Source organism: Elgaria multicarinata, chromosome 19 (genome assembly GCF_023053635.1).
Source record: "Elgaria multicarinata webbii isolate HBS135686 ecotype San Diego chromosome 19, rElgMul1.1.pri, whole genome shotgun sequence".
NCBI lineage: Eukaryota > Metazoa > Chordata > Lepidosauria > Squamata > Anguidae > Elgaria > Elgaria multicarinata.
In genome coordinates this window covers 15,507,603-15,521,231 of record NC_086189.1, presented here as the reverse complement: position 1 = coordinate 15,521,231, position 13,629 = coordinate 15,507,603, and the positions used below count along the sequence as shown (strand labels likewise).

General features: G+C 47.9%; 1 protein-coding gene across 6 annotated transcripts in view; it reads left to right on the top strand.

The window, feature by feature from the left end:
- Positions 1-13,307, top strand: part of GAPVD1 (GTPase activating protein and VPS9 domains 1) — a 49,986-nt gene extending 36,679 nt beyond the window's left edge. For 3 of the 6 annotated variants that reach the window (XM_063144536.1, XM_063144535.1, XM_063144534.1), the window contains 10 exons: positions 1,158-1,214; positions 1,340-1,462; positions 1,593-1,722; positions 3,303-3,412; positions 4,603-4,762; positions 6,069-6,256; positions 7,703-7,916; positions 9,588-9,660; positions 11,141-11,338; positions 12,018-13,307. In XM_063144536.1, coding sequence (XP_063000606.1) covers positions 1,158-1,214; positions 1,340-1,462; positions 1,593-1,722; positions 3,303-3,412; positions 4,603-4,762; positions 6,069-6,256; positions 7,703-7,916; positions 9,588-9,660; positions 11,141-11,338; positions 12,018-12,158 — 1,394 coding nt within the window. In that variant the 3' untranslated portion in view covers positions 12,159-13,307. The remainder of the gene's footprint in view (positions 1-1,157; positions 1,215-1,339; positions 1,463-1,592; positions 1,723-3,302; positions 3,413-4,602; positions 4,763-6,068; positions 6,257-7,702; positions 7,917-9,587; positions 9,661-11,140; positions 11,339-12,017) is intronic. The other 3 variants (XM_063144539.1, XM_063144538.1, XM_063144537.1) reach the window with 1 other exon arrangement.
- The last annotated feature ends 322 nt before the right edge of the window (positions 13,308-13,629 follow it).

The following is a 13,629-nucleotide window of genomic DNA, read 5'->3' as shown; positions in this document are numbered from 1 at the left end:
GTATAAATAAGCAGCCAATAGGTTGTGGAGCGAAATGGATGAAAACACAGCGTTCGAACTTCTTACTGATGTTTTTTATACTGTTGTTTTAATGTTTCTGATGGTTTTTAAATGTTGTATACTTTTTAATGCTTACTGTTTTAACTTTTGTGAACCGCCCAGAGAGCTTCGGCTGTGGGGCGGTATATAAATGTAATAAATAAAATAAATAAATTAAGAGGCTAGTAAAATTGTTTGCAGGTCGGTATTTCTCAGAGGGTTATTTGCAGGGCTGCGTTAAACCCTTCCTGCTAACGTGCTAGTTTTCTTCGTGAAGGGAGCTTGAAGTTCCCCTCACCCCCAGAGGTAGGCATTCAGTCATGCAATTCTTGTCCCCCTGCAGCCCAAAGTAGAACAGTTGAGAAATTGCTGTATGGCTTGATTCTGCTGATTCTAAACTGGCCCTAATAATAATAATAATTTATTTCTTACCCGCCTCTCCACTTGGATCGAGGCGGGGAACAACAGAAGGAAGAATTGGATTTCCTTCACCCAGAGTGTGTTACTGTTGGTCTAGTGATCTAGCTAAGAAGCTCACGTTTCCCAGCATTTGAGTCCTCTAACCACATGTTTAGCTCTCTCTCTGTGTGTCTGTGTGTGTGTGTGTGTGTTGCTCTTCCTGTTGGGAAATGTCTCTGAGTATATCAGCCAGAGTTATCAACATTTCTAAGAGCTAAGTGTGTTCTTCCGTGTTTTGCTAGCTAATGTGCTCCAAACTTTTACGAAACGGATTCAGAGTACTGATTCAGAGTTTGACCATCCCTGGCATCATTATATCTGAGTTCCATCTCTGTGATGGTCCGTTTCACGCAGCTCAATAAGGAATTGAATCCAGTTTACTTTCTTGGTTTTTTTTTTTAAAAAAAGCAAGAAAACAAAGCCCCACATTTTGAGATTGGAAAACTCCCCGGCTGGACTAAAATGTATTAGCGTGTACTTTCAGAGAGAAGAAACACTTAAATGGGGGGCACTGACAGATATATGAAGAGGTTCAAAGTACCCATTTGCACCAGAAATTCTGTTCCGAACGTTATTTGATTGTAAACCGCTTTGCGTGTCTGAAGCGGGCGATAAATCTTGTAAATAAACGCTCTTTCCTCAACTCTGTGTTTCTGCAGCCATCTTCCCCACACAGCTGATTCAGGGGAAAGTGAAATGGCCTCTCTGCAGGCTTGGTGAGACCCTGTCGGTAGCTGCTGCATGACTCCACCCAGCGCATGATGCCTTTAGCATTTAAACCACCTGCGGGAGACCGAAACAGGTTAATACCTGTGATGTTTTCTTCTGCTTGACATTTCAGATGAATCCGGCCCGAGGCTCAGCGCCCAGGCCCAGGCGGCAGAAGACATCCTGGACAAGTATAGGAATGCGATTAAGCGGACCAGCCCCAATGAGGCTGCTGTTGTGAGCTATGATAGCACAGGTGCGTTTGCCTGTACCCTTTGGCCCAACCCGCCCCGGTTCTCGCGAGCAGGGGGGAAAGCACAGCCGCTACCTGTCGATAACGGGAGAGGCGCTAATTGCTCAAAGCTCCTTTGCTGGGCTGTGTTTAGATGCCATCGGAGACAGCGAAAGCATCCATGACTCCCCACGGGACGACAACTTGCAGAACATGTCTGCGGATGACCTCCCGGATTCCGCCAGTCAAGCAGCACAGCCCCAAGATTCCGCCTTCTCCTACAGGTAACGGAACCGTGTATGGTTGAGGGATGTGAAGTCAGAGGAAAGGGACTTGGGATAGGGTGACCCTATGAAAAGGAGGACAGAGCTCCTGTATCTTTAACGGTTGCATAGAAAAGGGAATTTCAGCAGGGGTCATTTGTTTACATGGTAAACCTGGTGAAATTTCCTCTTCATCACAACAGTTAAAGCTGCAGTTTCCCTGTCCTCTTTTAAATCCGGTCGCTCTAACTTGGGAGGAAGGAGAGATCCAAACGTGGGCTGAGAATTTTGCATTGGGGAAGACACCCCCCCCCCCCGGCCCTCCTTTCTAGGGGACAGAATGTCAGACGAGGGTTGGGGAACCCAGTTCAAATCCCCGCTCAGCCACGAAGCTTGGATTGGTCACGCACTTTAAGACGATCCTACCTTTCATTGTGAGAATGAAATTGGAGGGAAGAGCTCTTTGGATACAAAAGTGGGACGCAAACGGAGCAGTGATAATAAATAAACCCCAAATACCCCCAAATATTTATTTATTTATTTATTTATTACATTTTTATACTGCCCAATAGCCGAAGCGCTCTGGGCGCTTCCCAAAAATTAAAACCATAATAAAACAACCCACAGTCTAAAAACACAAATACAAAATACAGTATAAAAAGCACAACCAGGATAAAAACCACGCACCAGAAACTGATACAAGATTAAAATACAGAATTAGAACAGTAAAATTTAAATGTAAGTTAAAATTAAGTGTTAAACTACTGAGAGAATAAAAAAGTCTTCAGCTGGCGACGAAAGGAGTACAGTGTAGGCGCCAGGCGGGCCTCTCTGGGGAGCTCGTTCCACAGCCGGAGTGCCACAGCGGAGAAAGCCCTCCTCCTAGTAGCCACCTGCTAATAAATAAACCCCAAATAAACCCCACAAAAAGACTTGTGAGTGGAGAGAGAGAGAGAGAGAGAGAGAGACCCGTGGAGGCTGGTGGATGTGATGTCAGAGGAAGTGGTGACTTCGTTCCGGGTTTCAGTCAGAACTCTTAAGGAGCTGACATTGAAGCCACCAGCCTCCACCGAGAGAGCCTGGGAAAGGAAGTGTGTGTGTATTGCAGGGGGTGAGGGACTTAGGTCTCTGCTGAGTATCTTTCCTTGCCTATGCAAACTCTGCTTAGATACCCTCTGGCATGCAAGACAGTAAAGGGAATCGCCTACGCATTTTCCAAGTTCTTCCCTCTCCCTGAGGACTACTGACTTGCACTGGTCCTTTGGGCCAGGAACGCTCCGCTCCTACAACACCCTTCTCCTCTCCCGATGTGTTCTTGCAGCTGTGCTGGGAGGATCCGGGTGCAAACCTTACAAAACAGTATGCCAACACGTTGCTCGGAAGGTAACGTTCATCCTTGTTGGGATGGCAGGGGGAAAAGGTAGATTTTTTTATTAGACGTAGAAAATGTTCACGTCTCCATAATTGACTGACCGGTGATGCTTTCTTCTTCTTCTTTAGGCACTGCTTATATTATTATTTTTTTATTTTGCCATTCATATCCTGCCTTCCTAGGATAAATGCCCCACAAGGCACAAATGAGAATCCTTTGTTTCCTGCAGGGATGCAAAGAAGAAACTGCGTCTCGCGCTGTGCTCGGCGGACTCCGTGGCCTTCCCCATGCTGTCCCACTCCACGCGGAACGGCCTTCCGGATCATACGGACCCTGAAGGTAATGCCTTCTGTCTTCGCTGGTGTTTCCCAAACTTCTGATAGCTGAAGCACATTTTTTTTCTTACCCCTAAATCAAAACAAGAGGTATACGCTACATCTACTGTACACCCCCGCAAAGTATTACCTTTCAGGCGTTGTAAAATGTCTGTAAATGGCTACTCGTTGTGTCAGCCCTATTGCCCTCATGTTGCGCTTGTGGAATTCCTCGAAGTATTTGGCTAGCCGTTGTGGGAGAATGGATGCAGGATTAAGCATGAGCATGTCTGAACTTATTCAGCAAGTAAGGAATCCCTACTTGAAGAATGATGTTATAGCACCGTATTTTCCATTCATCCTAGGCTGAGGCACTTCAAACTTTTGATAAAGTGCCAACCAAGTACAGTTGCTGATAGTTTTTCTGATTAATACGCACAAACGCACAAAATGACATACACTTAGAATCATAGAATAGTAGAGTTGGAAGGGGCCTATAAGGCCATTGAGTCCAACTCCCCGCTCAGTGCAGGAATCCACCCTAAAGCATCCCTGACAGATGGTTGTCCAGCTGCCTCTTGAAGGCCTCTAGGGTGGGAGAGCCCACCACCTCCCTACTGGTTCCATTGTCATACTGCTCTAAAAGTCAGGAAGTTTTTCCTGTTGTCCAGCCGGAATCTGGCTTCCTGTCACTTGAGCCCGTTATTCCGTGTCCTGCACTCTGGGATGATGGAGAAGAGATCCTGGCCCTCCTCTGTGTGACAACCTTTTAAGTATTTGAAGAGTGCTCTCATGTCTCCCCTCAATCTTCTCCTCTCCAGGCTAAACATGCCCAGTTCTTTCAATCTCTCCTCATAGGGCTTTGTTTCCAGACCCCTGATCATCCTGGTTGCCCTCCTCTGAACACGCTCCAGCTTGTCTGCGTCCTTCTTGAATTGTGGAGCCCAGAACTGGACGCAATACACCAGATGAGGCCTAACCACATCCCTTTTAAATGTTGTAGAACTTGTAGAGCTCCCATAAGCTGGGGCTTATGGGAGCTGTACCCAATTTAGAGAGTCTAGTTGTGACCGTTTCTGATGCCCCAGCGGAGCGGGAGCTTTGACCGAGGGGAGCAGTGTTAGCATCAAATTCACGCTCCGTTGAAGCCATGCCACGATACTGCTTCAGCATCTCCCGTTTTTCCTCCCTTCCACCCGCCATCTTGGGCTTCAGACAACGAAATCGTCTGCTTCCTCAAAGTCCAGCTGGCTGAAGCCATCAACCTTCAGGACAAGAACCTGATGGCCCAGCTCCAGGAGACCATGCGCTGCGTCGGCCGCTTTGACAACAGGACCTGCTGCAAACTCCTGGCCTCCATTGCTGAGGATTACAGGTGAGCCTCTTGCTCTTCCTCTGGTTGGATCTGTTTTCAGAAGACAGCATTTTGTCCGTCTCGAGTGGAATCACACGGTCACAGGCTTTAACAGCCTTCCCCAACCTGGAGTTGCAGTGAAGGCCGGCCTAGATAGACTTTATGAACTTCCGCAAGCCGTACAAGTCCACAGATATCTCCCCCTTGTTTGTGGATGATGCCATTTCGCCTGCATAAGGGTCTATACTTGGAGACTGGGTTTGCTGTAAGTACATAGGATTAATATTATTCAGAGAGGGCTCCCAGGACCATAACCCCATGGTTCTGCCTTTGAGACCCTTCCGCCACCCCCTCACCCTCCCCATGCGGAAAAGATGCATTCGTAGAGCATTGGGTCACGATCAGCCTCATTTATTAAAATCTGTATCCTGCCTTTATCGTGGGGTTGAAGGCAGCTAACAAGATATCCGAGAAAACAAATAATTCAAAGAAGAAAAAATTAACAAGTACCAAACGCAGAAGAAGAAGAAGAAGAAGAAGAAACATTGAATCAGGGGTCCTCAACCTTTTGTGGATGGTGGGCACATTTGGAATTTTGAGGAAGTGTTGTGAGCACTCTCACAAAATGGCTTCCACGGGAAGGGACTTTTTCATTCATCGACGGGCGGCCATGGCCAGTTACACAACGCTCATTTCCCAGAATGCAAACTGGTGAGACTTAAAGAAAAGTAACTTGCCCACTAAAGACAAGGCAGAGGTGGAGTCTGAGCATCCAAACCAAAAACCTCAATGATGCTGGGCTCTGAACCAAAACAAAGATGGTGCCAAAAGCAGCACTTTGCTTGGCAGCATGGCTACCTCCCAGATATATAAATTTTAAAAGTAAAATCAGGAGAGGCACCAAGAGAGGTGCTCACGCTCACCCTGTTGGAGGCCCTAGCATTAAACTACCTTAACACCAAACTAGATTGACAAGAAACGAAACATTTATATGAGGCTGTGGTGCGTGACAGGGGTGTGCGGTTCACGCCGCCCTCGTTCCTCTCTGCCTATGTCGGCGGCGGAGGCCGTGTTGATCAAAACCTGCTTTGCGATAGGAAAACCTTGGCCGACGCGCAGGGCTGCCGCTCACTCCGCAGTGGCACGTGCGATAGTTCAGTTGCCCGCTCCTGGCTTGCTTGGATGCCATGATAGCAGCTGGTTCTGGCGCACTCCAAAGGGCGTGTTTTATGGGTACGGAGCACGTCGGCCGGTGTCGCCTCCTTTAATTGGCTGCCGGCCTGGGGCCTCCTGCAGTCGGAACTCAGCCGCGCCTTTTCTCTTCCAGGAAAAGAGCTCCGTATATCGCGTACCTGACACGGTGCCGCCAAGGCCTCCAGACCACCCAGGCCCACCTGGAAAGGCTGTTGCAAAGAGTCCTGCGAGACAAGGAACTGGCCAACCGGTACTTCACCACCGTGTGCGTGCGGTTGTTGCTGGAGAGCAAAGAGTCAAAGATACGGGAGTTCATTCAAGGTAACGGTGCCTGCACGGAGGGTGGGGTCAGATGTGGGACCAGGATGACCTAGGTTCAGATTCCTGCTCCGCCGCTTACCCGATGTCTTCAGACCCTTCGCTCTGTCCCAGCTACGTTTGCAGGGTTGTTATGATAACAGGGCGAGGAGAAAGCCGCCCTGAGATCTTAATGATATAGGGCGGGATATAAGTGTTTTAAATAAATTAAATAAAATAAAGCTTCTGTCCTCTTTGGAGGAAAGATGAGATAAAGTCCTACAACTCCCAGCATGCCCCAGCCAAAATGGCTGCCTGGGGGAATCCTGGGAATTCTAGGCCTTTTTTTCCTGTCTAAACATGCATAGGATTGAACCCTAAATTCACTTTAATCCGCTTTTGGTGAAGCCTTGGCAGCATTCGGGCGAGCTGCTGTGATGTCACAGAAGGGGGCCTAGAGAGGCTTTGCTATTGGCTGAAGTGGCGTGATGAGGCAGAGGGGCCTCGGATCCCCCTGGAAATGCCCTTGGCTACTCTCCTTTCCCATTCAATATATGACGACTAGGTAAGAGTGTGGGCTCACCAGTTCACGGAGTCTAGTTGTGACCGTTCCTGATGCCTCAGAAGAGGGGAAATGGGGAGTCCCCTTTTGAACCCAGAGGCTCCCAACCAAGGGGAGCATCGTTTGCACCAAATTCATGCTCAGTTGAGGTAGCCCTCCTTGATCTTCCCCCAATTTTGTGTGTGTGTGTGTGTCCTTTGCAGTAGTCACAGCAAAGACCACGTCACGCCAGTCCTTTTCCAGCTTCATTGGCTGCCAGTCCAGGTCCGGGCCCGATTCAAAGTGCTGGTATTAACATTTAAAGCCCTAAACGGCTTGGGGCTAGGCTATCTGAAGGAACGCCTCCTCCCATATGGACCTGCCCGGACCCTAAGGTCATCCTCAGGGGTCCTTCTCCAAGAGCCCCTGCCAAAGGAGGTGAGGCAGGTGGCTACCAGGAGCAGGGCCTTCTCTGCTGTGGCACCCCGGCTGTGGAATGATCTCCTTAAGGAGGTTCGCTTGGCACCTACACTATATTCTTTGAGACGCCAGGTGCAGACCTTTTTATTCTCCCAACATTTTAACAATCTATAAATTTTAAATAACATGGTTTTAAATTTGTAATTTTGCATTGCTGCTGTTTTTATCTGGTTGAGCTTTTATATTGTATTTTATATTACGGTTTTACACGGCTGTTTTACACTTTGAATTGCCTTAATTTTGTAAACCGCCCAGAGAGCTCCGGCTATTGGGCGGTATAGAAACGCAACAAATAGATAAAGCATAGTGGCACAGTTCAGCAGTCACGATTTGCCGGGCGGAAATCCTGGGAGCGATCGTGGTTGGGGTGGGCTCCTGAGAAGGCCTGTGGCGCGAGGGGCCCTGTTCCTCGAACTCTGCAATGCCCCGCTCTGCTCTTGTGTCCAAAGATTTCCAGAAGCTGACAGCAGCGGACGACAAGACGGCTCAGGTGGAGGACTTCCTTCAGTTCCTGTACGGGGCCATGGCCCAGGACGTCATCTGGCAGAACGCCAGCGAGGAACAGCTGCAGGACGCCCAGCTGGCGATTGAGCGCAGCGTCATGAACCGCATCTTCAAGCTGGCCTTTTACCCCAACCAGGATGGGGACATCTTGCGTGACCAGTGAGTATAGACACCTTTCCCCAGCCCAGGGCCCTCCAGAGCAGTTGGACTGCTATTCCCACCATCCCCAGCCGGCATGGGGAACCATTTTCCTTAGAATTATAGAATAGCAGAGTTGGAAGGGGCCTACAAGGCCATCGAGTCCAACCCCCTGCTCAATGCAGGAATGCTTCTAGTGATCACCGCATTGATTTCAAGGTGTTTACAGATTGACTTCTTTATAATCTGCTCCAGAATTTTCCCAGGGATGGATGTCAGACTGACTGGTCTGTAGTTCCCAGGTTCCTCCTTTTTGCCCTTTTTGAAGATCGGGACAACGTTAGCCCTCCTCCAGTCGTCCGGCACCTCACCCGTCTTCCATGATTTTGCAAAGATAATAGACAAAGGTTCTGAGAGTTCTTCCGCTAGCTCCTTCATTACTCTTGGATGCAGTTCATCGGGCCCTGGAGATTTGAACTCATTCAAGGAAATTAGGTGTTCTTTGACCATTTGTTTATCAATCTCGAACTGTAATCCTGCCCCCTCAACGTGACTCCGCTTGTTGCGCTGCCCCAAGTTTGCGTTTTATTGAAGTTCTTTAAAAAAATAAGAAAGAAAGCAGATGCCAGTCCTGCACGCCACTTGGCCCATGCTGATAAATGATTTGTCTTGCCTAATTTGCACACTTGTTCCGGGTTTGACAGTTGAACTCCTGTCACTGCTGAAAGCTTTCATGGATTAATCGGTAGGATTAATCAACTAAAGCTCTAATCACTTTAAAAAGAGAGAGAGAGAGAGACTCCCTTGATTTTGGGCACGGCTGGGATGGAATGTACTAACATTCAAAGCCCTAAACGGCTTGGGGCCAGGTTATTTGAAGGAACGCCTCCTCCCATATGTGCCTGCCCAGACCTTAAGATCATCTACAGGGGTCCTTCTCCACGAGCCCCTGCCAAAGGAAGTGAGGTAGGTGGCTTCTAGGAGGAGGGCCTTCTCTGCTGTGGCACCCTGGCTGTGGAACGAGCTCCCCAGAGAGGTCCGCCTGGCGCCTACACTGCATTCCTTCCGTCGCCAGCTGAAGACCTTTTTATTTTCTCAGTATTTTAACACCTAATTTAACTTAAATTTAAACTTTGCTGTTTTAATTCCGTATTTTAACCTAGTATATCAATTTCTGCTGTGTGGTTTTATCCTGGTTGTGCTTTTTATATTGTAGTTTGTATTCATCTTTTTAAATTGTTGGTTGTTTTTCTGCTTTTCATTGGTTTTAATTTTTGTGAACCGCCCAGAGAGCTTCGGCTATTGGGCGGTATAAAAATGTAATAAATAAATAAATAATGGGCAAAAGGGACAAACTATGGGACTTGATACATGAAATACATTACTAAGACAGTACGGTGTAGTGGTTAGTGTGTTGGACTGGGAGTAGGGAAATCCGAGTTCTAGCCCCCACTCGGCCATGGAAACCCACTGGGTGACTTTGGGCCAGTCACAGACTCTCAGCCCAGCCTGCCTCACAGGGCTGTTGTTGTGAGGCTAACATGGAGAGGAGGAGGATTAGGTACGCCGCCCCGGGGTCCCTTCAGGAGGAGAAAAGGCAGATATGTAATAAATAACTAAGTATAAGAAGTTTCTGGCGCTGCATCACTTAAACTTCTCTCTCTCTCTCTCTCCTGCCTCCTCCATTTCTAGGCTTCTCCACGATCACATCCAGAGGTTATCTAAAGTAGTCACTGCAAACCATAAAGCGCTTCAGATACCTGAGGTAACACCCTCCAAAATCCTTGGCTGGGCTTTGTCCTCTGACACGGTAAACTTCGGTGGGAGAAGTGCAGCACTTCTAATTGCAGGCCGGGGCTCCCCTCCCAGAGCCCCGCCCCCAAATCCTGAGCATACCCGGCACCAGCCAGCCACGTGGGAGGCGGGGCAGGGAAGAACCCCCACCAACAGCTTGAGTTAGCACGGGCCTTATAGACCACAAGCCCTGAACGGGAACGGCCTTCCTGAGAGGGAGCAGCAGCTGCATCACCCTTCCCCAGTCAACAGGGCTTTGAACTGGCATCCTCCATCCATCTTCTCAGCCTTGAGGCCGGGAAGCAGCAGAATTCGTCCCCGGGCCCTGGCTTCACCCGCCCCATCACTCCGGTGGGAGCAGGGCCTCTTGCTCCTATTTCAGTCGCTCACCCTGGCTAGTTGCTGCATTTTCTTTTTAGTGGCATTTCCCTCTGTTTGCGCTTTCTTTGGACGGCTCTAATGCCGAGGTGACGTTAACGCTCGCTACGTTTTCGACTGTTGCTGTTAACGGCAGATCTCTAACAGTGGCAAACAAAGCTCTAGTCCCGCTCTGTTTTGTCCTGGTTGGGTTTTTTTTCCCTTTTCTTTTCGTTTTTGCATTCTGTTGGGTTGACGAATAAATGCAATCATGCTGACGCTGAAATCATCCCAGCTACACCATGTGGTCTGTTCCATTTTGGAGATGTAGAATCTCCCTTGTCATTGTGATCGTCGCTCACTTTTCTTTTGGATGTCAATACTACCGTATTTCTTCGGTTGTAAGACGCCGTCGATTGTAAGACGCACACTAATTTCAGTACCACTAACAGGGAAAAAAAAAACCTAAGACACACCCGTGATTCTAAGACGCACCCCGTTTTTAGAGATGTTTATATGGGGAAAAAAGTGCGTCTTGGAATCGAAGAAATCGGGTATTACTGCTTAACATTTGTACAGTGATTTTGACTATTCAAAGAGCTTCACATCCATTCCCTAGTTGCAATCCTTACAGTTCTGTAAAGTACGCCAGTGCCGGTATCCTTTATATTGCAGCTGATAGAACTGACCAGAGAAAGGGTGTGTGTGTGGCTAGCCTAAAGCCACGAATGCTGCAATCCTATACATGTTTAGATCGGAAAAAGTCCTACAATTCTCAGCGTGCTCCAGCCTTAGTGAATCCATGAAGAGGTGAAATTCAGACTAACTTAGGACTTACGAGTCTGCTCTAAGCATAACTAGTTCTGTATCCAACCTAGGTCCATCTCTTTGCCACTAATGGTACACAAACGCTCTAGTCTAGTGTTTGAAGTCACAGGCCTTGCGAATGGGCTCACTTATCTAACGCATTCAGCATGTATATTGTGGGACGCCCTGGGCTCACTGTATTAATATGTAGGTGCCCCACCTTTCCCAGTTGCCCTACTAATTTGGTCCTGGTTTAGCTAGAAGCAAGATTCCTCTTCTCCTTGCAGGTCTACCTCCGCGAAGCGCCGTGGCCGTCGGCCCAGTCTGAAATCCGCACCATCAGCGCCTACAAGACGCCCCGGGACAAGCTGCAGTGCGTCTTGCGAATGTGTTCCACCATCATGAACCTGCTGAGCCTGGCGAATGAAGACTCGGTCCCCGGGGCAGACGACTTCGTCCCCGTCCTCGTGTTTGTGCTCATAAAGGTACGGGGGGCTTATTTCAGGCGTGAGCCCCAGCACCGCTTCCTTTCAAAAATAGGCCCAGGATCACTTCTCGATCATTCCAGAGTTCAGGACATGGAATAAGGGGCTCAAGTTGCAGGAAGCCAGATTCCGGAAAAACTTCCTGACTGTTAGAGCAGTATGACAATGGAACCAGTTACCTAGCGAGGTTGTGGGCTCTCCAACACTAGAGGCCTTCAAGAGGCAGCTGGACAACCATCTGCCAGGGATGCTTTAGGGTGGATTCCTGCATTGAGCAGGGGGTTGGACTCCATGGCCTTATAAGCCTTCTATGATCTCTTCAAATACTTGAAAGGTTCCCACAGAGAGGAGGGCCAGGATCACTTCTCGATCCTCCCAGAGTTCAGGACACGGAATAACAGGCTCAAGTTACAGGAAGCCAGATTCCGGCTGGACATCAGGAAAAACTTCCTGACTGTTAGAGCAGTACGACAATGGAACCAGTGACCTAGGGAGGGGGTGGGCTCTCCCACCCTAGAGGCAGCTGGACAGCCCTCTGTCAGGGATACTTTAAGTTGGATTCCTGCATTGAGCATGGGGTTGGACTCGATGGCCTTGTAGGCCCCTTCCAACTCTACGATTCTATGAAACGGTATTTTTGACTGCTTGCTGAAGTCGCTCCTTTCTTCTCCCCCTCCAGGCCAATCCGCCCTGCCTGCTGTCCACGGTCCAGTACATCAGTAGTTTCTACGCCAACTGCTTAACTGGCGAAGAATCCTATTGGTGGATGCAGTTCACGGCGGCCGTGGAGTTCATTAAGACTATCGACGAACGGAAGTGACCCAAACCAGCAATCCTCCGCCGAACGAAAACCGCTCCGAGAGAAAGACCTCTAAGAATGTATGTCGCCCGTTCCCCGCCCCTCCGAGGCTACAGAGAAAGGAATGAGGGGAGGAGGAAGGACTTCTGTATGTAAATATTGTACAGAATCCAGGCATTTTAAAAACCTTTATTAATCAAACTAATTCCAATAGGGTGATTTGGGGTATTGTTTGATTGTGTGTGTCTTTTTTTTTTTTAAAAAAAATCTCTCTTTCCCATAAAAAAAAGTGGGGGGGGAAAAGAACTAGCACTGTGTCAAAACTTAATAAAAAAAGGGACCATATCATATGCTAAAGGTATCCTGGGAACTACAGGCCTTTCTTTGCTGCTGCAACAGCTACACCCTTTTTCTAACAGTTCAGTTCACATGGTGTTTTTTTTTAAAACAAATATAATTTTTTTAAAAGAAAAAAAAAAACTTGGGGAGGGGGGTGTTGGAAACGAGAGGGAAGCACTTTCTAACGATCCTTGTTCGCGTAACGCGTTTTCGGGGGCGCGAGGGGAAACACCAGCCACGGGGGGCAGTTTGCAGCGAGCGGGGCGCGCAAAGGCGGACTTGAATCATGAAATCACAATGTAAATATAACAGTGACGATACTTTCGACAAACCTCTGCCCTTCTCGGCCTGCCTGTCTGGCAGTGAGTATGAGTACGTGACCCCCTTTTTTTTGGGGGGGGGGCAATAATTGCGACGACCCCTAGCAGAATTTAAGCTACTTTTTTGGGTGGGGGAACGACCTGAAGCCCCCGAGTATTTATTAAAACGTAAAAGCTTACCGAACGTTACTAAAACTAGAAGTTATTCACAGGGCTTTCTCATTAGCATATTCTTTTTTTTTTAATTTTGGGACAGGGCATTAGCGTCCTCATCTGTTGCACAAAAGATACAAGATTTGGGGTTTATAAAGAAGGGGAATTGTTTGAAGAGAAGAAGTTCTAATATAAGCAAAAAGCATCAATACCTTGTTAAGTTTGGAGTTTTTGGGTTTTTTTCCCCTTCTGAAATACTGTGTATACTGTACAAACCCCGAAACAAAATTTTCCCTATGAAACCAGAAACTGTAATATATATTTTGATTATTCATATTAAAAAAAAACGTACGCCGGGGTTTTGGGTGAAGTCTTCGTTGTAACGTCCTTTGTATTGTCACCGTCTGTGGCATTTACATTTCTCCGTGCTTGAATGCCGTGGACGCTTTGTTTTCCGTATATGAGCACAAAAGCAGGGCTTTAATAATATAGAAAACATGGCTCACCTTTTAAGGCCTTCCCTGCTCACACCGAATCATTATGGACCCAGATTTCTTTCAAGAGCACATTCCTATGCATGTTTAGAACGGGAAAAGGCCGTTTTATTCATGACTGGCTGTGGAATGCTGGGAGTTGAAGGACTTTTTCCTGTCTAAACCTACTTAGGATTTTCCCCATAG